Here is a 22760-nt window from a genome sequence, read left to right on the forward strand (position 1 = left end):
TTTCCCTATTATCTCTTAAGGAGTGTGCTTTGTTTACCTGTGTCTGTGCGTTTGTACCTCTACTCCACCCAGGCCGTCTATCCAGATTCCTAAGGTTTTATATCAAATTCTTAAATCTATGAAAGAACAAACCCTAATATAGCGTTAATCTGTCATTATAATCAGAGCCGGACTGCCGAATTGGGTGTATTGTGCCGTGTTGAAAAGGGCATTGGAGAGGGAGCAGGTTGGGCTTGGTCGAATGTGTAACCACATTCTCTTTGTGAAAGCGATTCATTGCAAATCAGCCATCTTTTATTGTGACATGAATCATAACCGCTAATTACGAGTTTAAAGCCCATCATGGGAGGGAGATGCATTGCAGTGCAAATGCGCTGCTCTTCTTGTTTTAGTTCATAGTTGATCAGAGTTTCAAGTAAAAAGGTGTTGTCCGGTAAGATCACATTTACAACTTAATTACCGAGCTATGTTCTCATGTTGCACAGACGTGTCATTAAAACACGTCAAAGAACAGAATACAGCAGGTCATACCGGGTCATAACTGCGTGTGTCCCTAGTCCCTAGTTGTATTTCCATTCCCATATATAATAAGCTTGAGTGTCCCTCTAACTGTAGAGGATTATATGCATGATATTCATAGCTAACTGATATTCCTAAAGTGTTTTTAGTATGTATCATTAAAAAAAGTTTTATTTTGCAATCAGAAAATAGCGGTCACTGTCACACAGTCACTGTCAACACAGTCAACACATTTGTTGACTGTGTGTTTTTGTGTATTTATGACTGTGTTTTTGTGTATTCATTTAGAATTAATAACACAATTAAAAAAAACACGTTAGAGTGTTCTATCCCTCTGTTTGGGCAGTGAAATACATATGTTCAACTCATGTACTTTAACAGATAGTAAATACACACACACCGTGTATAATCTGGTGTAATCTGTGGTGGACAGGAGCGGTCGGACCACCGATAGCACCCAAGCCTCAACGGTCACGCAAGGGTGCGTGAGCCGATAACAAAACATGTACGTGCGTTCCGTGGAGAGCGTGCGCGTGTGTTCCATGGAGAGCGTGCACGTGTGTTCCACATAGAGCGTGCACGTGTGTTCCATGGAAGGCGTGCACGAGGTCTGAGCTCTGAGCACGAGTCACCGTTTTCTTTCTCCGAATATGTGACATGGTAAACTGAAGGAAGGCTGGTGGATATGGGGGAGTTGATGTGGTCGAGAGTTTGTGTGTGTGTGTGTGTGTGTGTGTGTGTGTGTGTGTGTGTGTGTGTGTGTGTGTGTGTGTGTGTGTGTGTGTGTTATTTCAGGAACTAGAATAAGAGATTCTTGAATGATTGGTATAATTTATAGCTAGTGTAAAAAATGACAATATATTTGTGTCTTTCATTTCCATGACGATCCCTCATTCAAATTACTTCAGTTCCCATCTGAGGGGGAAGATACACAACTTTATACACAAAGTCCTGCCATTCTAAAATTGTTTTCTATTAAAGCTATGTTTTAAACCTTAAACCTTTAAAAGAAAGAAAAAAAGCCCAGTCATTCACAACAATAGGTCATTTCATATAAGTGTGTGCGGGCCTTGCGTGTGTGTGAGTCTGCCTAAAGCCATGCATATATGTCTACATGGCTGTTGAGTGAGGTTGGCCTTTCAAGTGTTTGCAGAAGCAGACTATTAAGGGCAGGAGACAGACTCGGTGAAACACCCACTATCTGGAGTGGACCATTAGCTCGCTCTCTGAGAGAGAGAGAGAGAGAGAGAGAGAGAGAGAGAGAGAGAGAGAGAGAGAGAGAGAGAGAGAGAGAGAGAGAGAGAGAGAGAGAGAGAGAGAGAGAGAGAGAGAGAGAGAGAGAGAGAGAGAGAGAGAGATGCTTTTACTTAGCATGTGCTTTGGAAATGTAAAAGTATGTTTCCCATTACAATAAATCTTTTCATTAACAAGAGAAACACGGGAAGAGAGAAAGTGAGCGAGTGAGAGACCCACACAAAGAGAGAGCTTGTTAATACATGCCATTCAGCCTATGTCTAAGTTAATAATGTCAGGATGAATTTATTGAGTCATTATCATCTTCCAAAATGTCTTTCTTATAATCCACAACTGTCAAACATCTTATTAAACATACTAAACACTATTATTATAAATATTTTTAGCCCTGCAAACCTGTCTCTGACCTTTCCCTGTGAATGAATTTCAATCAGATGCAGTGGCCAACCCCCAAATCAGATCATAGGATAAGGTTGGGTCTATGAAGCCATTTCTTGTTGACCTCACCAAACGTATTAGACTAAACCGCTTGGGGAGAGGTGTGTGTAGGGAGGAGGGGGGTTTGAGTGTATTGAGTTGCGTTTCTATTGCGTTATCAGCGCCAGATAAAGAAATTCATCGGTCAAACTGATGGATTCAGCACACAGGAATCAACATTGACCCGTTTTTCATTCTAAGTGGCGAACATCAGTGTGCTGTTGTTTGATGTGGTGGAATGTTATATAAAGAATGTTAGAATGTTATAGAAAGAATGTTTGATAAAGTACATTTTACTGGTAATTTTGCCGACCGAGGAATTAGGGAGTCCTTTGCAGACAAACTTTTTTTTTAACTAAATGTGCTTTCGGGTTGCTCACGGAACATTTGCATTAGTTAATACCAGTGGTAACTGGTGGTAACTGGTATTAACCAGTGGCAACTTGTATTAACCAGTGGCAACTTGTATTAACCAGTTGGTGGAGACATGGTGGAGACATGGATCAAAACATATCAGACCCGGATAGGATTTCTGACCAGTCCCACACAGTGCATCGCATCGCTGTAACCTGCAGAGATTTCTGTGAGTTTCAAAATCTTGGAGGGGCAATCGAAGTGCAAACAACATGTTCGGTGAGGCATGTGTTTGTTGCTTTTCTCCCAATCACATCATCAGGTTCTACTGTCTTTGCTGGACTTCTTTACCGCGATAAAAACGCTGAGCGGTAGACGATAGACACCCTATTGAGGTGTGGGAGAAGGATCTCGGTCCTTAGGAGAACGACTGGAGGTTTCTGATTGATAAATCGCTGTGATACTAAGTCAGAGGCCTGACTAAAATAGGCAAACTCTAAACCTCTGAGCCCCCTGGTAGGGCATGCTTGGTCTTTGACATTAGCCCTTCTTGGCTCATTGCCTCTGAGAAGTGGACTACTCACTAATCTGACAGTTGATAGGATTAGTGAGATGGTTCAGTGATCGGATGGATCGATAACATTAATAGTATGTACGTCATGTTTGAATTAACGTCCCATCTACTCGACTCATTGAAAAGAGTCTGTTGCATTGCTGAGAACAGCACACACTCCTAAAAATCAGGTAACACAGCACCTTTGCAAGGAAATTATGGGAATTGTAGTTTGCGACTATGTGGCTTTGATGGCTTCATTGCCACTTTCATGTGGCTCCCAGGATAGTTGGATTTCCAGTTCTTCAAAGAGTGCCTTTAAACGAGTGATAGTAGCAATTACTGTCTGACATATTGCGTGTGTGTGTGTGTTTGTGTGTGTGTGTGTGTGTGTGTGTGTGTGTGTGTGTGTGTGTGTGTGTGTGTGTGTGTGTGTGTGTGTGTGTGTGTGTGTGTGTGTGTGTGTGTGTGTGCCTTGTGGCTATTGGGGGTTTAAATCTCATAATGGCCTAGGCAGCTGCCTGATGTCGGTGCCAGCTATTATACAAGGCCCTGCAGGTTCAGGTGTACTGTGTGCCCTCGCCGAGCACCGACAGGGGAGGCGTACGCCATAGATATTCATCTTCTTTCAGAAGGGAACAAGCACTCGGAACACAGAAGAACAGCTTACCAAGATTGACTGCCTTTCTGCACGTGTGGGGGCAAGGGTAGAGTGTTTCGTGTTTTAAACGTTTTGTGTTTTTGCCCAAAAACTGTGTTGTTTCCTATTGAAGTCCGGAAACATGATGGTGTTTGTTTGAACGTGTTTCTTTAATCTTCATTTTGAGGTTACATTCATACAGACTGATTCTGAGTCTATGTTTTGCTGAACGGGTTTCAAGAGGTTAGCGGCGCTGGCTGATACAACAAAAAAACGGCAACACAATACTGCTTTGCCCGTCAAAGAAGGTCAGATGGTTATTTTGACATTTGCTCATTTTGAACGCTTTTGTCTCGGCTTCTATCCGAAGCCACTTGTGGGCGAGGATTAAGACTCAAAGGGCAGAAGTGATATCGTAGTGGCTGCGTGGTAACTAAGTGCTGTGCGATTGAGTTTTCGAAAACAACCAGGTATGAGGGTCGGATAGCTATGGGAGACAGAAACCGAGTCGCCGCTATTTAAACATCGCATCAACCATATTGTGTACACGAGCGTGGATCTACAAACATGCTGGCCTAACCCTAATGCTGCCTTACCCAAAAAGAGCAAGTGTATTGTGCAATATATATATATATATATATATATATATATATATATATATATATTTATATATACATATGAGTATTCATCATGTTGCCCTAGTCTGAGGCAGACTTCGGGGCCTGGAGACGTGTGGTTATCTTGGTTTAGTGTTATCTGTGTACAACTTTTCGTTCGGTTGTTGGCCTGGAACTTTTAAAGATCTGAATAGCCTCCCCCTTGTTTACCCCTCAATCTCTCTTTCTATCTCTCCCCCTTTCTCCCCCCCTTCTCTCTCTCTCTCTCTCTCTCTCTCTCTCTCTCTCTCTCTCTGTCTCTCTCTCTGTGTCTCTGTGTGTGTGTGTGTGTGTGTATTTATTCAGAGCACCCTTCACCACTAGCCCCCCAGCCTCCAGTAAAGAAAAGGGCTCCCTGGCTCCCAGTCACTCATCTCTATAGTCTCTCGTCCTTTGTCTTTGTAATTGGTCGAGTCTCGTCTGGAGGAAAGCAGACCTCCTGTCTGGGGACAGAGACCCCCCCCCCCCTCCCCCTTCTCCCTCTCTCTATCTCTCTCTGTCTTTCTCTTTCTCTTTCTCTCTCTTTCTTGCTGTCTCTTTTTCTCTCTCTATCTGTCCCCCATGCACTTTCTCACTCTCTGTCTCTCTCTCACCCTGTCTCTCTCTCACTTTCTCTATCTTCCTCTGTCTCATATTCCCTCTCTGTGTCTCTGTCTCTGTCTCTCTGTCTTTAGGAACACTGAAAAGGTCAATAGGACAGGCCAAGAAAGAGAGGGCACGGGAGAGAGAGAAAGAATGAAGGCCGACCTTCTCTGTCTGAGCCACCCCTCCCCCATCCTCAATTCTGATCGTCTACCTGGGCAGGTATGCTCATGGCTCGGCCTCTTCTTCTGCTTCCGTCTGATCCTTCATGATGTGAGCAGAGAGGAGAACTAACGCAGTAACACTACTAGATAGCCTATCGTTACCATCCTGGTTTCAGTACCCTTGCTAACACCATATCTGTTCCTTTGCATCTTTAAAGGGCCTCCCAAAATCGTATAATTTTTGTTTTAAACGTTGAAGGGAATTTGCCTTACCTAAGATATTTATCTTATTTGATCTTCAACATAGTTATCCATGCCGTTTGGTCCCGGTTATTAAGCGAAAACGGGCGTAAACTCCGATGTTTAGGTCGAAGAAATCTACAATTATCTTTCGCTGCCAACCACTTTGTGAACACTATACTCCTGACACATTCTTTTTCTTGGCGTCAGCCGAGGCACTTTGATGTCACGATGAAGGGACAAGGTGTGTGCAGATGTGTGGAGCTCCAGTTGGGCATTTTCTTACGGTTGATATTTATGGCCGCCTCTGAGAAACGTCACACGACGACGCTACAATCATAAAAAAACGGCTGAGTTGGAAGGGTCCTAACATGGGGATAACAAGTCTCCCATTCTTCCCAGAACTTTCAGCTCACATGTACACACACATTTACACTAAGAACTTAAAGCTGCACTCACTGGTTCACTTTTGTCTTCTTGGATCCACAGACCAAATTGATTCAGAGAGACCAAAGCCTTGGCATGATTGAGCTCGGTGGATATGAAATTATGATTTTTCCACAGAGAAGATGCTAATGCAATATTGCAGTCGGACCAGACAGAATAATAAAAGAAGTAGCAAACATGTTGGACGGAAACTAATGCTGACTTGGGGGGGGGGTCATGAGTAAGACCAGCACAAACCCACGTCAACAAGATCTCGTGACCTCCTCGACCTCTAAGACCTCTCCTGTCGTTTTAAAGGTCACTCTGGCTATCCACTTCAGAGTTAGACGGTAGGCAGATCGTCTTCCCCTGGCTTCTTCTGGATAGCGTAGTGGCTAGGCTCTTTGACCTGGCCTGTAGGCATCGTTGAGAAGATGCCCTCATCTCTACCTGCTACTGAATGACGTGTCTCTGTACTGTCTAACCCCTACCTGCTCCTTAATAATCAGTCTCTGTACTGTCTAACCATTATCTGCTCCTTACTGACCCTTCTCTGTATTCATTAACCCCTACCTGCGCCTAAATGACCCTTCTCTGTATTCACTCTCTCTCTGTATTCACTTACATTGCAAATGTAACTAATAAAGTAACTTGCAATCTAACTGTAGTTACTTTCAAAATCAAGTAATCAGTAAAGTAACTAAGTTACTATTTTAAGGAGTAACTAGTAATCACATTTACTTTTTCAAGGTAACTGTGGCAACACTGGTCATTACAAGGAATTAAGTGTTTGAAATAAGATAGGAGCCTGACAGCTACCTTTCAACCGTCACAATGTCTGTTGCATCGTTTTGTTTCTTCAATGGTCATTAGGCAACACAAGCAAAGGTTACAGGCATTTTCCCAATTTTTGGTAAAAAATGTATTTTACTTGCGTGACTGAGATAGATAGGTTGATATAGACAGATAGAGAGACAAGTAGTCTCTTGTGTTAGCCTCTTCCATTTTTTAAGAACCTTTTATTTGTATTTGCTTGTCCTTTCTATGTTTATGCATTTGGTTTAATCAGTTTTATTCATTTGATTAATGCAGGTTGTAAAAGCGGCAATAAAAATGATTATATTTTAATAATAATGATTTTTATATATTTAATGGTTTATTACCAATTTACCACATGTAGGTGGCCCCAGATCCCAGTTAACTCCTTACTCCTCCCCCTCCGGCATCCATTGCCATGGGAACCCAAACAAAAAAAACACACGCAATCCGCAATACCCAATAAATCAAATCATTATACCGTCTTATTAGCTGATCTGCTGCGCTCTGCCAAGCTTCCATTGGCTTCTACATGGCCTGCCACCAGTATCAAAGAGATCACAATCAGACCGCCAATCAAGACAATTATGACAACAATGATGTAATTTGGCATTCCATCAGGGATGTTAGAGTCAGATCGATCACACGGGAACAAAATTTGGGATGGGTTGTCGGAAGAACGATGTGTTCATGTGCTCGTCTCGCTATGGAGACCTGAAACAACATGCACACCTTTTTATTACTCCTAAATGACAACGTGTTGACCTGTGTGGAGCTGGTTCAGCTGTAGAAGATGGCATATATGTTCTGTGTTCAAACTCCGATGCCAACAGTAGGTCTCCTAAAGCCAGACGCCTGGCACCATGTACTCCCTGCAAATCACTTTAGACACGAGCGTGTGCTAAACGACTGCCCAGTAAGAACATGTTTCCTCCCAGCGCCACCATGGCACACACACACAAGTTCTCCCACTTCCCAGGAAGACGACAAAGGCAAATAATGCCTGGATTAGAGTTGTGCACGCTTTGTCATTTAATACAGTTCAAACAAGATGGAAACCAATATGCATGCACACACACACACACACACACACACACACACACACACACACACACACACGCACACACACACACACACACACACACACACACACACACACACACACACATACACAAACTCACACACACACACACACATTGCCCTTTGCATTGAATAACCCAAAACACAAATATTCTGCATGTGATTCTTCAACCCTGATACCCTTCCATTGTCCTCCATCTTTCTACAGTTCCCTCTCTGTCTAGGGAAGCTCAGTGCACAAGCGCCTGAAAGACGAGCTAACTGGGCCAGGAGAAGACACAACTTAACTCTGCCCCTCTGGTTGTTATTACCCATGAGCACTTTCTGCCTGGATGAGCCCTTGCACAATGTACAATCTTGGTTAATACTCGGTTTCCACAGTTGAATGTTCTAAACATACAAACAGAATGAAGTACAATTAAATACATTGAACAGTGGTCAAACTTCACATGTTACACATTGCGTAATTTAGTTTCAGGGGTCTAGTTCATAAAGCACTGTTCAGTTATGGTGTCTGAACACCAGCCTGCCTGGAGTGATGTATGAGAGGTTCGGGATGGAAACAGTCGACAAGTAAAGCAGCAGTCAGACCTGGGGTCTGCGCTGAAGCTCAACCGTTCCTCAAATAGAGTAGAACCGAATGAAATAGAAGAGAATAGAATAGAACTAATGGGAAGAGAAGAGACTCGAAATTGGATTATTGACGATGGTCTTGCTGATGGCAAATATGTTCAATTGGTCAAATTAGTCATAAGGAGTTGAAACTAGTTCACTAAAATACTAAGATAAGAATAATAATTTAACGAGCCCTCCCATAATGTATATTATGTCGTAATATTATGCATAATTTCACATTATGCATATTATGCATAATATTATCATATCATAAATTGCATATTCTGAGTCACTGTGGGTGAAACACTGGCATTTGGTGATGAGACACACACACACACACACACACACACACACACACACACACACACATGCTCGTGATTCCAACAGGTATAACCTGTAGCGGCAGAGCCTGGGGGGGCGGGGTGGGGGGAGAGAAGCCCCCCTGGCTGGGTACGATGGGCGACGAGAGCTGGCCTAAAACTGACCTGTGGAGGTGATACCAGAGGTGGGGGGGCTGAGCCCTCCGTACTGTGCATGTACTTAAGGACTCCTGACTCTGAAGGTCTTTTACATCAGGTGCAAATTCTGTCGGGCGATTTATTTACATTTTGGGAAGCACTGTGAATTGGTTTTGCGAGAAAGTGTTTTGTTTTCATGTGTTACACAGTCTCTTTATATGGCAGTGAAGGGACTTCAACCAGTAATTATAATATTATGTTTTTGTTTTTCTCGTTTAGCTTGTAGTGTGCTTTGTCCCTTATGTATCAGGACCACTTAAAGCTGACGATCTAAAACTGTCCATACCCTGACCCCCCACCCCCAACGCACACACTCACACCCCCAAGAAAGAATATACGTTATATAAAATGACCTAATGCTGTAATTAGCATTTCTTGTTTTTATCTTATCTTTTACCCCATGTATATTCCCTGTAGCACAGACAAACTGAACCCCTGAGCTTACCTGCCAACTATGTGATTCTGATGCTAACGCTTCTTTACCATAGGTACACAAGGTATTTTGCATTTTATTATTATCTATTAATGTAAAGTTTGTTGCCGTGAATGCAAGGTGAATTTGAATCGGAATTGGCCGCAGCCATTTGCATAATGCAAATCACTTGGTGTATACGTGGTGGTTGTTTGTGTTGATATTGGCTTGTTTGTTGTTGAACTCATCTGATACTGGGGTGTAAAACGTCCCCAGTCACAGGGGCAGTGGTGTATCCTGAAGCTCTGTTTTACTGAGAATTACTACTGTTAGTAATACTATTATTAAGTATTATTTTCCCTCTCTCTCACTCACTCGCTCGGTCTGTCTCTCTGTCATCCCCTATCTTCTCCTCTCTCATCCCCCTCTCTCTTTTCTTGTATTCTCTCTCATCATTCTCCTCTTCACCGTCCCTCTCTCTCTCTCTCTCTCTCTCTCTCTCTCTCTCTCAGTGGCTCTTCCTAGCTAAGTACCTTAAAGCTCGTTCACAAACATTGACTGAAAACCTATGTAACGTTTAGCCCGTTTAAACACACACACACACACACACACACACACACACACACACACACACACACACACACACACACACACACACACACACACACACACACACACACTCACACACCAGGCCACCCCAGCATGTTGGGCGGTAGACTGCTCACCACCTATGATCCTGATCTCATTAGGCTAACAGCTAGCTGCTAATAGCTTCATTAGCCTGGCTGAATGCCACTAAACCAGTTAGCCAGCATGGGCTTGTCTGACGAAGGACAGATTCAGTGTGCTCGAGGTGGGTTCCTAGCCGTGTTGGCCCCTGAGTCACCGCTCAACATGAACATCAGAAGTTGGCGGGCCCCTATTATTATTATTTATTTTTTTATTATTTCTTAAATTCAACACAATAGTTAATTTTTCCTTTCCAATTGTTTACCATGTGCACATTAACAAGACAATGAGCAGCAGTCATTAAAACACTTAGTTAATAATAATAATAATAATAATAATAATAATAATTTATCAGTTTTTTATAGCGCTTTTCTAAATACTCAAAGACGCTTTACAAATAAGAAAGGAATACATACAGACAGTACAGACACTCAAACAAAAGGGAAAAAATAAACAACGCCACAACAATAGGCAACACATTAAGAGAGCGGGAGAGAGTGGAAGATGGCAGAGGATGATTTGTCAAATGTTGTAGGTGGTCCTGAAGAGTTTTTAGTTGACTTTTGAATGAACAGAGTGTGTCAGAGTTTCGGATGGCCAGAGGGAGGGAGTTCCAGAGGGGAGGGGCGGCGATGGCGAAGGCTCTGTCCCCCAGGGTGCGATACTTGGTCTTGGTGATGGAGGTGAGAAGGTTGACATCAGCGGAGCGTAGGCGGCGAGTGGGGGAGTGGCGATGGAGATGGATAATGAATTAACCGATTCATTATTTCAATTTCAAGTAGTAATACGAGCACTGTTTGGAATTGTATCTAAATGTGTTGTGTATCCAAAACACACGTCACATAAAATACAGTGTATAAATTATGTTAGCCTGAAATGCACATGGGGTCGTGACAGATTGCTGACATGTCTAAAAGTATTCAGTGTGCTGCAATGAACTGTTTATCCAATTTGGTTACAAGAATTCTCAGGCCTAAAAATTGGGTGACCTGTTGAAAAGGTGATATAGCACCTCATTGGTAGTCTGATGACTCTGCAGTCAAATATATCATCAGAAAGAAAGCATTACTGACTATATCACAAACAGGCCTACCCCCATTCACTGAACTGTTGTTCAGTTGTATTTATGCTTCTTCATTTGTTAATTACTTTCCTCTGGCTGTATTCCCTTGCTTATTCGTTTCAAAACTAATCTGCAGTCCTCAGCTTCATTTTGTGTGTGTGTGTGTGTGTGTGTGTGTGTGTGTGTGTGTGTGTGTGTGTGTGTGTGTGTGTGTGTGTGTGCCAAATATGAGTTCAAATTAACGCATCACTAGACTGCACACATCTATACCAACGGCAAAGTGCTTAGCTGGCTTTTTTTATTGTTAAAAATGTTAATATTAAACAAATACCCACAAATAAAGGCTTTTATAATAAAGGCTACCTAGACAATTCTTATTTCAAGTCAATGTACAAAGTGGTTATATGTGAGTCATAAGGGGCTACTCGTGAATAAGGCAATAATGTCAAATGTTTTTATAAGCCTGGATCGTTTCAGTTTATGGGGGGGCAGAGAGGCCACGCTGCCTGCGCGCGCTCGGAGCGGCGGGAGAGGAAGCACGCGCGCAGTATTTCCTCGTGCAGCAGGAAGCTGACTCAATTCCCTTGGCTCCTGTACACTGATTTGGGTGGGCCCGTTTAAAAATATCTAGTATAAAAACCTGTCTCTGCTCCGTCCAGCTCACAACCGCCCGGGACACCGTGGGTACGGGACGTAAAGGCCCGACCGTCACATAAATTGATGTTTTATTGAATTATTCATTCGTTTTTTAATTTGCATGTGTTTTTCTGTATATGTATATTTGTTTAGGGGGAGGGGGACTGACAGATTGGCAACGACGTCCACCCCCCCCCCCCCCCCCCCTTCCTCCCTTCCCTACCTGAGCATTAACATAGCAATATGAGTCATGTTTGGTAAAGATCATTAAAAATCCGCGCTTTTGTTTGCGTCCGGATTAACAGGTTGTTTCGATGGCCACGCCGATCCGCGGCCCCATTCACACCTCGGTGTTTGGACACCGCGGATCGACTCGGGGACAAATGAATGATTTGTAAATGCAGATTAAGTCCCATGATAACGAAGCTGGGAGATACGTTTTGGTTTTGCTTGAGTTGAGATGGCCGAAACTATTCGCTGATATTTTTGGAATTCACGTATAATACCAACAAAATAAATAAGACCTTTTATTCTCATACAATCACATTTTATTTATAAAGCGACCTTTTGGGTGGGAAATAAACAGTCGTTATACTGTTGATTAATTGTCTTAAAGTAGGCCTATACAACAAATAAAGGCATAATTGTTTTTTTTATTTTAATTATCCAACCGGCGATCAAACATTTCTACCCACAAGGGAAAATCCCATGGTTTCTCTATAATAAAACGCTATCATTTTGGCGTTGCCCTCCAACAAATTTTAAAAACGATTGTCCCTCCGGGCCTCCATTCCGGCCCGGGCTGCCTGTCGCCCCTCAGCCGTCAAGGGCTCCGGATAGTTCTCAGGCCTAAAACAGGGCAGTGTGAGATAATACATCATTCATACACTCATGAAACCGGCCTCCACCTGTCATTTATCCAAGATAAATAAAGAAAGGTACTGGTTTATACTATAATAATAATAATAATAATAATAATAATAATAATAATAATAATAATAATAATAATAATCATCATCTTTTATAAATTATATTTTACGCTTCCACAATAAACAATCCGTTAAAGCAGAGCACTTCTGCTATTATTTACTAGCCAACATGGGGCTACTTTAAATAGGACGATTTAACTAACATTTTGTATTTGGGATGTGGAACTGCTTATTCTCCGCTCTCACAGGCAGGACTGCGTTCTGATTGATCGAAGGGGAAGCAGGTGTGTCAGAACAGCCACGCCCCCATTGGCTATGGCTATATAAAATAGACTCAGGCTGTACTCTGCTCTACTGACGTCCTTCACTCTTGTGCCTTACTGGCGTGGTCGCACACACCGATCCATGGACATATAAGAGTCGATACTGGTGTGTGTCTACCGCTTCAAAAACGTCCTCATTGTTTAGTATTTGTTGTCCAATTTGTCGCTGAAGAGGCAGAATGGAGGTCGCGGAAGCCGTGGTGCTCTCCGCCGCTTCTTTCCTCGACTTGCAGTCGATGGACGAAAAGCAGTCGGAGATTGTCAACGTAAGTAGGCTGCATGGTGATGCGCTTTCTGACGAGAATATCGTGGACGTTCTGTATTTGTTAGGTGAACTACTGTATATATATATATATATATATATATATATATATATATATATATATATATATATATATATATATATATATATATATATATATATTTATTTATTTATTTATTTGAAAAAGTTATTCGAGTTCTTGTAGACGTCAATTCAATGTAATGATGAACATCATAGCAATGCAGTAAATGCGCGTCATTTGAAGCTCAATGAAATGTGTAGGTTGAATGATGCAACGGGGTGGATGTTGACCGTGGTCATGTGTTTTTATCCTACAGCTGTGGAAGGTGTCCCCCACGGAGAAGCGCGCCACAGGTGTTGGGGACGTGACCCCGCACATCGAGGTGGAGTTCAGCATCATCGAGTCCCCTCCACTCACCGCCTCCACCCGGGACGAGGACGAGCTGGGGAAGTACCTGGACCTCGAGTTCATCCTCTCCAACACCATCGGCACCGAGAGTGTCCGCCAGCCCATGAGTGACAGCTCGTGCTCGCCCCCACAGCAGCAGAGCTCCTCGTATTTCCTCCCGGAGTCGCCCGAGAGCTGCAGCGGGAACTCGGTGCAGGAGACCTGCGACGCTCCTTCAACCCACCGGTCCCCCGACTACCACATCACCAGCACGAGCTTCTCCGACCCGGGCACCGACCCCGTGCGCAGCCTGATGGCAGAGCTCCTCACGCCGGAGATCAGCTATCCCGGTGGTGAGAGCGTCGGGGACTCTCCCGCCTCCAAACCGATAGACAGGCAGGAGTTCACGGAGCTGCGCGTGTTCAACCCGGTAAACTCTCAAGCGACGCAATCCCCACCGCTTGGATACAAAATCAAAACAGAGGCGCACGAGCATTCTTGTATGATGGCTTCCTCGTCATCTTCTTCTGGCGGGGACTTCATGCGGCCTTTGTACGACCACGGCCAGCAGATGCGCCCCGCGATGCACCCCGCGACTCTCACGCGCCATCAAACCACCGCCCCGGCCCCTGCGCAGTGTCCGGGTGGTTTCGCTCCCCCGCCGCACTCGATGCAGCAGCTGGGGAGGAAAGTGTGCCACATGGGGGGGATGGGCACGGTGCTTGGCGCGCATCCCCACCAGCAACTCCACCCCCACCACCATCACCATAGCCACAACCAGCCGCGCTTGTCACCGTACGCCAACGCGCCGTATCCGCCACAAGCGCACCATTACGCGCACGACGGCGCGCCGCCGGCACAGTTCAACGGACAATACGGCCTGTACAGGGATCCTATGCGCGCGCAGCTTCCTTCCTCCATTCACGGTATGGTGCTCACGCCGCCCTCCTCTCCTCTGCTGGAGTTCTACGTGCAGGACGACGCGGCGGGCATGAAGCAGAAGCGCGGGCGAAGGTCGTGGGCCCGGAAGCGCGCGGCGACGCACAACTGCGAGTACCCGGGCTGTGGGAAGACGTACACGAAGAGCTCGCACCTCAAGGCCCACATGAGAACGCACACAGGTACGTCACTGGCACCGTACCCGTCTGTAAGTCATAGGCCCCGCCAAACACATACATCAAGGACCTCGATGACCTCTATGTTGAATTTGGTGTCGTCTTGTTGTCCTTAGAGTTGTATGCCTTTACGTAACATATGACTAAATATGTTTCTTCTTCTTTGCTCTATAGGAGAAAAACCATACCATTGCAACTGGGACGGCTGCGGATGGAAGTTCGCTAGATCCGACGAACTCACGCGTCATTTCCGGAAGCACACGGGCCACCGACCGTTCCAGTGTCACCTCTGCGAGAGGGCCTTCTCGCGCTCCGACCACCTTGCGCTCCACATGAAACGGCACATGTAAAGAGAACGAACACATTTCGGACCAATTGGAACGCGGTAACAGTTGGAATGCGTTCCAATCGACTGATCGGCTCCTAGTCCACCCCTTCCGTCCGGGTTGAACCACAGCGTTTTCGACTGTTGTAATTATGTACTTTTAAAGACAAATTAGTTAATTAAGACCGTCAGTGTAGCATGAATAAGTTATGAGTGGCGGGCGAATGCCTTATGGGTTTGGCCTCAAGAAATCGAACACTAAATTTGGGCAGGACCCAAGCGTTTTGTTGTACATATGTAATATTTGAGTATGTTTACATTACATGTTTATGTAACTTTGATACTCGCTTACTTATATCAGGTCAGGGATTTTATAAAGGGAAAATTATAATCGAAAAACGCCTGTAAGATGCCTTGTATACTGCATACCATGTCAGACTTCTAGGGCCTCAATGAGATGATCCGTCCAAACGGATAAAGCACTGCCTATTTTAAATATAATTGTTGATGTTTTCATATTGTTTATTGCCAAGACATTTTAGGCTTGAGGAATCAAAAAAATAGTTTATGGTTTCAAGTGATCTCATGGCGCCAATTTATGATGTAAAATAAAACCAAACTCTCCGAAAAGTGCTCTTGATTCCAGATGCGTTTCTCCAAACTATTGTCCAAGATTGGAACATGTAATTATGCTTGAATGAATTGGCTCCGATCCCGTTTTTACTTGATCATACACCTTGCAATGAATAGTTGAACTATGCTGGGATACTTGAAACAGAATTATAACAGATTCTGACTTAATTTACTTCAAAAGTGCAATTGTTTACTTTTCTTCTTTTTGTATTTTATTGTATTTTTATTCAATACCAAATTGTACCAAAATGAAGTAGTAAAGGGCTTTATATTATCTGAAAAACCAAATAAAAACATTCAAACCAACTTTTCGTGTTTTGGGGGACTATTTCATATTTTTATCACTTGCCTAACGGAAAATAAAGTTCTGTCCCAGATATTGTCAGGAAACAAGAAGGAAAATAGGTTGGTAAATGGAGAAATGTTTTTTGTTTGCGAAAAGAACGTCACTTATAGGCCTATATGTAATTTTATTTTGCGTTTAACTCATTGGAAATCATTAAAATATGTGGATTTTTAGCCAACCATCAAGTACTACAGGCTGAATTGAAATGTACATAAATAGATAAATTAATACTTGTCATATGTTCACACCTCTCAAACCAACTTAATATAAATGCCCCTATATACATAATAATCACATAGGCCTACCTACAATTATTTTAACGAGTCAACTAGGTCTACTCAAATATTAAGCTACCTCCAACAAACCTCGCGCATGCAAATCAGTAAGATTTCGATTTCTATCAATTAAGATAACCTTAACTGAAGTTATTTCCTCAATGAAGTCCGAAAGTAAGGCCGATATTCCCAGGAAGACCTACAGATAAGCCTACTGCAGATCCTCAATGAAGCGATGAGGGAGACGGTGGCATAGGATCCAACAGGCGGGAGGTCCTGTCTCATCTTGTGTTGCAGGTCAACGCTGCCCTCTAGTGTTCGCGTGTGACGACATTGCATGCTCCCATTTCAGGGCTTATCTAAGCATATCATTGTCCATTTAGTTAAAAAAAAATGATGAGCCTTTTTTTTATTGTACACCATCCAATCATTGAAACAAGTTTTTTATGTGATCTCAATGTTTTAAAATATGTAAATTGTTAAAAGTCGAGTAAACTGCAAATCTCCTTTGACCCTGCACGGCCCCTCGGTGGCAGTACATGCAATTGCGGTTGCCACTTGAGGGCAGTATAGCAACACATTTGATAATATGTTTTGCTATACTGCACCATCGGTATAGCAATGGCTCTGGTCAAACCAGAGCCATTTAGGGAGGAGTTACGACAACGGATGTTCAAAATACTTGATCGTCAATAGGGGTTAAGCGGAGCGCCCAGCGTTCGAACCGGAAAACAGGTGTAAACGGGTCTAATCATTTCCGCTTTTCACTTCCGTACACTGGTTGACTGCAGCGGTAGGTGATCTCCTGGTAACTTCTAAGTTTCGCTTTAGTGTATTCTATTTAGTATTTAGTTTTCTATTTCGTGTGATTAAAATTTAATTTTAACATTTGGGAAATTAAAATTTCACAAATGTTAAAATGTTAAAATACCAGAAACGGCAACATCTGAACAGCAGTTTTTGTTGTGTGCCGAGCTGTTCTGTGTCGGGGAAATTTAACTCTAGCGTAAGTTTCCACCAGTTTCCAAAGGATGAGTCAGTTAGGGCGATATGGGTTATCTCGTATGTGTCCTCAATGCATAGCAGCCCAATATCAAAAGGGTGCCCATGCACACCCTTGGAGAGTGTACTTCTATGAAACAAAGTGGTAAAGGTAATATTCTACTATGAAAAGGTTCCAATTATAAAAGTAAAATATGTGGTATGCATAGTCTAATGGTTTCAGTAACTGCTCGTGACCTCCAAATACAGTGATATTGTTACAAATCATAACCTGCTGTGCCCCAGCTAATGTTTACATGTATGACCTCAGTGACTACACCTCACCTGATTCCTCCTTCCATGCACCTGTTAAGCCTGGGTCTTGTAACAATCATGCTGTTTACAGGCCCGGGTTTTACTCCCTTATGAAGTAAAGAGTCGCCATTATATTACGCTGCACCTCTAATGCTTCTAACCTTAGATCACTATACTTTATTTTAGCAAATTACTATTTTATTGCAGCACACATAGCCTAACTATTACTTACATATTATACAGTGCATTTGCCTCAACCCTTACTGCAGTTCTGGGCTTGTGCCATTGTTGTTCCATTTCTGTACAGGCATGAACAGGGGGGACAACCTGGATATTGAGCTCGGAGTGATGAGCTGTCTGAAAGAGCAGTGCAGCAGTGTGATTGCATACTGCTGTGCCAGCTTTGCATGAACACTGACTTGAGGTCATGATGACGGGATCTGAATCACGAAGCACTATCTGTATACAATACACAAAGAGACAATTGGACAGTTGGCAGAACAGATACCACTAAATTAAGACAAGGGGCTTCCTACAAGTCTACCACAATAAACATATATTGCTCAGTACTGGAATGCCTGCCACTACAGGGTGTCAATAGTTGCAAGTAGTAGCAATTGCAAAAGGGGAGGAAACCCATATATATAGCTTTCGAATGTGATGTCATGGCAAGTGTCCTAATGATGTTATCGGTATAGTGTGTGTGTGTTTAGTATACAAAAATTGTTAACCATACGAGTAGAGGTATACCAAATATGTGTCGATAGAAATATTTACTGTCAATCAACTTTGCACAAATTACCTTCTTTCACTAACAGGTAGACTATAGCCATTTATCAAGTGTCTCAGAAGAATGTGTTGTATTTGTGAATATGGTGTTTACATAGTTGAGAACATGCTGGTGGCCAAATGAAAGCAGTTGCAGTGTAAATATATTCATTCTGAGAGGCTTGATGAACGCATTCTGTACAGTCATTGAACTGAAACAGACAATTTAACAAACCCATCCCTGAACATAGCCTACGCTCAAGCTGTGTGGTTTTTCATTCTTCTGCATGGACCTGTGACAAGCTGCTCTGACAGTGACAGTACCTCTCAACCTGTCTTTGTTTGAAACTGGTGGAAAAGAAGATACAGTATCATTTCATTCATTCATTCATCACAGTTGTCTTTATACAAATCAATGTTTTAGAAATCTGAAACACCTGCCAGAACGGTAGCAGCTAGTCGACATTAAACCTAGCAGCTATCCTAGTAGAGTCTACTAGGATAGTAGTGTCTGGTCTTATGCGTCTACTAGACACATACGACCAGCGTACCACGTCGTCAAAGACCAGCTTAAACACACAGGACATCGTAGTAATTATACTGTTGGTAGTATAAACCCATCGCTAAAATGCAGTCTTCATCTGATTGTCTTAATTGTCTGTGAGCAAAAATACTGCTAAACTAACTGATAGCATACAAGTACACAACTAGGCTACTTACAGTTAACTAACGCTAACGAGCGCTATTAGCAAAAGCTACAAATGTAAATACGTTCATAATTATGAATAAATGAGGAGGCGTAAAACTTAAATCCCTTGTCTAACAGAGTCCCCGGGGCTCTGGACGTCCGTTTGGCAATACTGTGCACATCGCTAATAGTTGTTCGGGGTAGCTCCTGTAATCACCGGCTGTAGAAGGTCGCCATAATAAACTCAGCTTATTGAGCAGCGGACGACCGGAAGCCAAGACCACTGTTTTGTAGAACCCGGAAAAATGTTGCGCATAAGGCCTATTGTTTTTTGGAGGCTTCAGATAGTTCCCGGAAATGCTTTTCCGTTTTAATCTGATTAGAAAGTGTAAATTAAGAGACAGAACTGTAAATAAATCCATTGATTTACAATATCTATATAGCACAACGACATGTGTATCTAGTTACATCAATATGTTTTTGTTTTTGTAAGTAGGGGAGAGCCGGGTCGATTGACACACTTCAGTTAAACGTCTTTTCCAAAGATGACGTTACGTATAGACCTACAAATAATTTCATCATGTGATCAACAACTCAAATGTATTCTCTTATTTTGCATTACCTTGGTTATAGAGCATGTTGCTCTTTATTGCTTTGAATTATTTTATTTAAAATTGTTGTCTTAAACTTTAATGATAGTGAACAGCAAACCCATTTTAATATTCATTTATTTAGAGGGAAGTGAAGGAATGTTTCAAAATTCAGATCAGATTTGCTTTCTACCATTTCTTTAGTTTATGGTGGTTTCAGTGATCCAATGATACCTAAAGGCGTAAAAATCGTGTTAACTAATGTAATCTTTAATACTTTCAGATAGGAAAGAAAGAAACTGACAGGTGACCTGACAGCAGCAGCCAGTGGGGGATTTTGCAAATTGGGGGCCCAAGGCAAATATATGTATGGGGCCCACCTCATCCAATCTTTAAAAGACTACAGAGAAGCGTGTCTGTGATAGTCCGTTATCGTGTATTATTGTGGCAGGCATGCATGTGCATGTTAAGGTTATGGTTTAATGCATATGTTGGATGATCGCGCTGTTTTTTAACAATTCGCCAATATTTGAGGTTTAGTGTGAACGGCCACCTGCCTCGTTGACTTATTTTGCATTACCTTGCTTATAGAGCATGTTGCTCTTTATTGCTTTGAATTATTTTATTTAAAATTATTGTCTTAAACTTTAATGATAGTGAACAGCAAACCCAATTTGATATTCATTTATTTAGAGGTAAGTGAAGGAATGTTTCAAAATTCAGATTAGATTTGTTTTCTACCATTTCTTTAGTTCATGGTGGTTTCAGTGATCCCATGATACCTAAAGGCGTCGAAATCGTGTTAACTAATGTAATCTTTAATACTTTCAGATAGGAAAGAAAGAAACTGACAGGTGAACTGACAGCAGCAGCCAGTGGGGGATTTTGCAAATTGGGGGCAAAGATAGGAATGGGGCCCACCTAGGGTTGTGCGATATATCGATATGCTCGATATATCTCCGAAATAGCTGTGTGAGATACATACAATTATTATCTCGTAAGTATCGAGTATTTTACGGTCATCTGGGTTTTTTCCAGCGGCAGCCGAGACCTGCCTTGGTTTCGTGTTTAAAACATTCTTCGGTGGCTTTCTCTCTCTCCCTCACGCAGTAACGTGAGTGAGGGGTAAAAAAAACACTCGCGTCACACACTCACCAACCAATCCCACGCGACATCTAGGTGCGGAAGAGAGGGAGCTAATTTTCAAGTTTCTGACGGTTTGCAGTGCCGGCCGGCTCAGTGTAGCTTACAGTGTATCCAAGCCAATTCAATCGACAAATGAAACATGGAAGCGTACGAACTGCTGGAAAAGAACTAATAAGGGATCAGTGATCTGGCAGTTTTTTGGATATCGAGAGGAGGACGTGGAGCAAAACACGCCAATGCTTGTAACGTCTTGTCTGATCTGATGTCGTCATGGTTACCAGCTGCACGCTTCGTAACAGTTACACACACAATCGGAATACAAGGTGCTCCCTCGTCTTATGCTTCTTCTCTAGCTATAAGTTAGCCTTGGAAACATAGTTGTTTTACCCTACTTCAAGCAACCATAAAAAAAACATACTTCAAGCCCATTAATTCAATGGGCTCAAAAATGTCGAACACATTGTATCAAAATGTTTATAATATTTTAGTTTAATTCATTGCAATGGCCTACATATAAAGAAAATGCTTCCTAAATTAGTTATTTGTGTAAAATATTTTTAGATTGATTCAGCCTTAATGTTTATAAGCCTATTATTGTTTGTTTATTTCTCTCTCTCTCTGTGTCTCTCTCCCCTGAGCTGCTCAGTTTTATATTGCCTCTCTTTTGTAATTTTGAAGATTGTTTTTGCATTTTGTGCTTTGTTTGAATATTTGTTTTTCTTATTTCAACTCAATTGTGATTAATCACTTACATGAAAATATTAAATGTTTTGATGGAAATCACCTGGGAAGTTAACCAAGAATGGTATATAGTCTGCAGGGATTATAGTGAAAACCGTAAAGGGTAAAAGTGTGATTTCATGGGGTCCTTTAAAGGAGATTTCAAAATATTGAGATATATATTGTATATCGTGAAATGGAGAAAATGTATCGGTATATTCATTATTTCCCATAACGCACAGCCCCCACCTCATCCAATCTTTAAAAGACAACAGAGAAGGAAAATGTACCGACTAAATGCTGGATAGGCAGGTAAAGCTAATCTACTGAGTACAGTCTCCTCAGAATGCTCAGAGCAAGGGTAAGCATTGTAGAACTTCCCAGTAAGTGTTACTGTTACTTATTATATATTGGAAGTGATAGATGTTATAATTACGTTCTAGGGTATTTGAGGAAATAAGTACCAACATTTACCGGCCCAGACGTCCTAAACCCTATCAGAGGGGTGCTCCTCAGATTCCGGGAAGGAGAACATGCAGCCATCGGAGACATCACCAAGATGTATAATTCGGTATGGCTGGAGGAGCAAGAGGTCCATGTGCATCGGTTCCTATGGAGAGACTCACCGGAAGATGAGATTGAGGATTTTGCTGTCGTGAGGGTGAACATGGGAGATAAACCAGCGGGGTGCATTGCGCAGGTTGCCATGCGAGAGACCGCGACGTTACCCCGGTTTTCTGATATGAAGGAGGAAAAAAGAGTCATTGAGAAAGACTCCTACGTTGATGACCTCCTGACGTCCCACAATGACCCTGACTGTCTAGACAAAATCCTAAAGGGAGTGGAGAAGATACTGAAAGCAGGAGGCTTCTACCTCAAGCCCTGGGTCTGGTCTGGTCAGAGTGGGAGGCGGGACGGGACAGGGTCCAAGCCAGTGACTCTGGTGTTGCCCAACCAGCTAAGGGAGGAAGATAACAAAGCCCTGGGGGTTGGTTACCTAGTGCAAGAGGACAAACTCTTTGTGATGGTCTCCATCAACTTCTCCAAAAGGAAGAAGAAGATGAGAACTGAGGTTGACCTCACTGAAGAAGAAGTGGAAGCAAAGACACCAAACCCGCTGACTCGTCGTGTTCTACTGAGCCAGATCGCCAGACTGTATGACCCGATCGGTCTAGCAACACCTGTGAAACAGAAAGGAGTG

At 42.7% G+C, this 22760-nt stretch overlaps 1 protein-coding gene across 1 annotated transcript; it reads left to right on the forward strand.

The window, feature by feature from the left end:
- Window positions 1–13031: 13031 nt before the first annotated feature.
- Window positions 13032–16027, forward strand: klf17 (Kruppel like factor 17). The gene is made up of 3 exons (XM_079750278.1): window positions 13032–13252; window positions 13587–14778; window positions 14947–16027. The coding sequence occupies exons 1-3, from the start codon at window positions 13166–13168 to the stop codon at window positions 15120–15122; spliced, it is 1455 nt and encodes a 484-aa protein (XP_079606404.1). The 5' UTR covers window positions 13032–13165; the 3' UTR covers window positions 15123–16027.
- Window positions 16028–22760: the final 6733 nt, after the last annotated feature.

Source organism: Pollachius pollachius (assembly GCF_949987615.1).
Source record: "Pollachius pollachius genome assembly, chromosome: 14".
Lineage (NCBI taxonomy): Eukaryota > Metazoa > Chordata > Actinopteri > Gadiformes > Gadidae > Pollachius > Pollachius pollachius.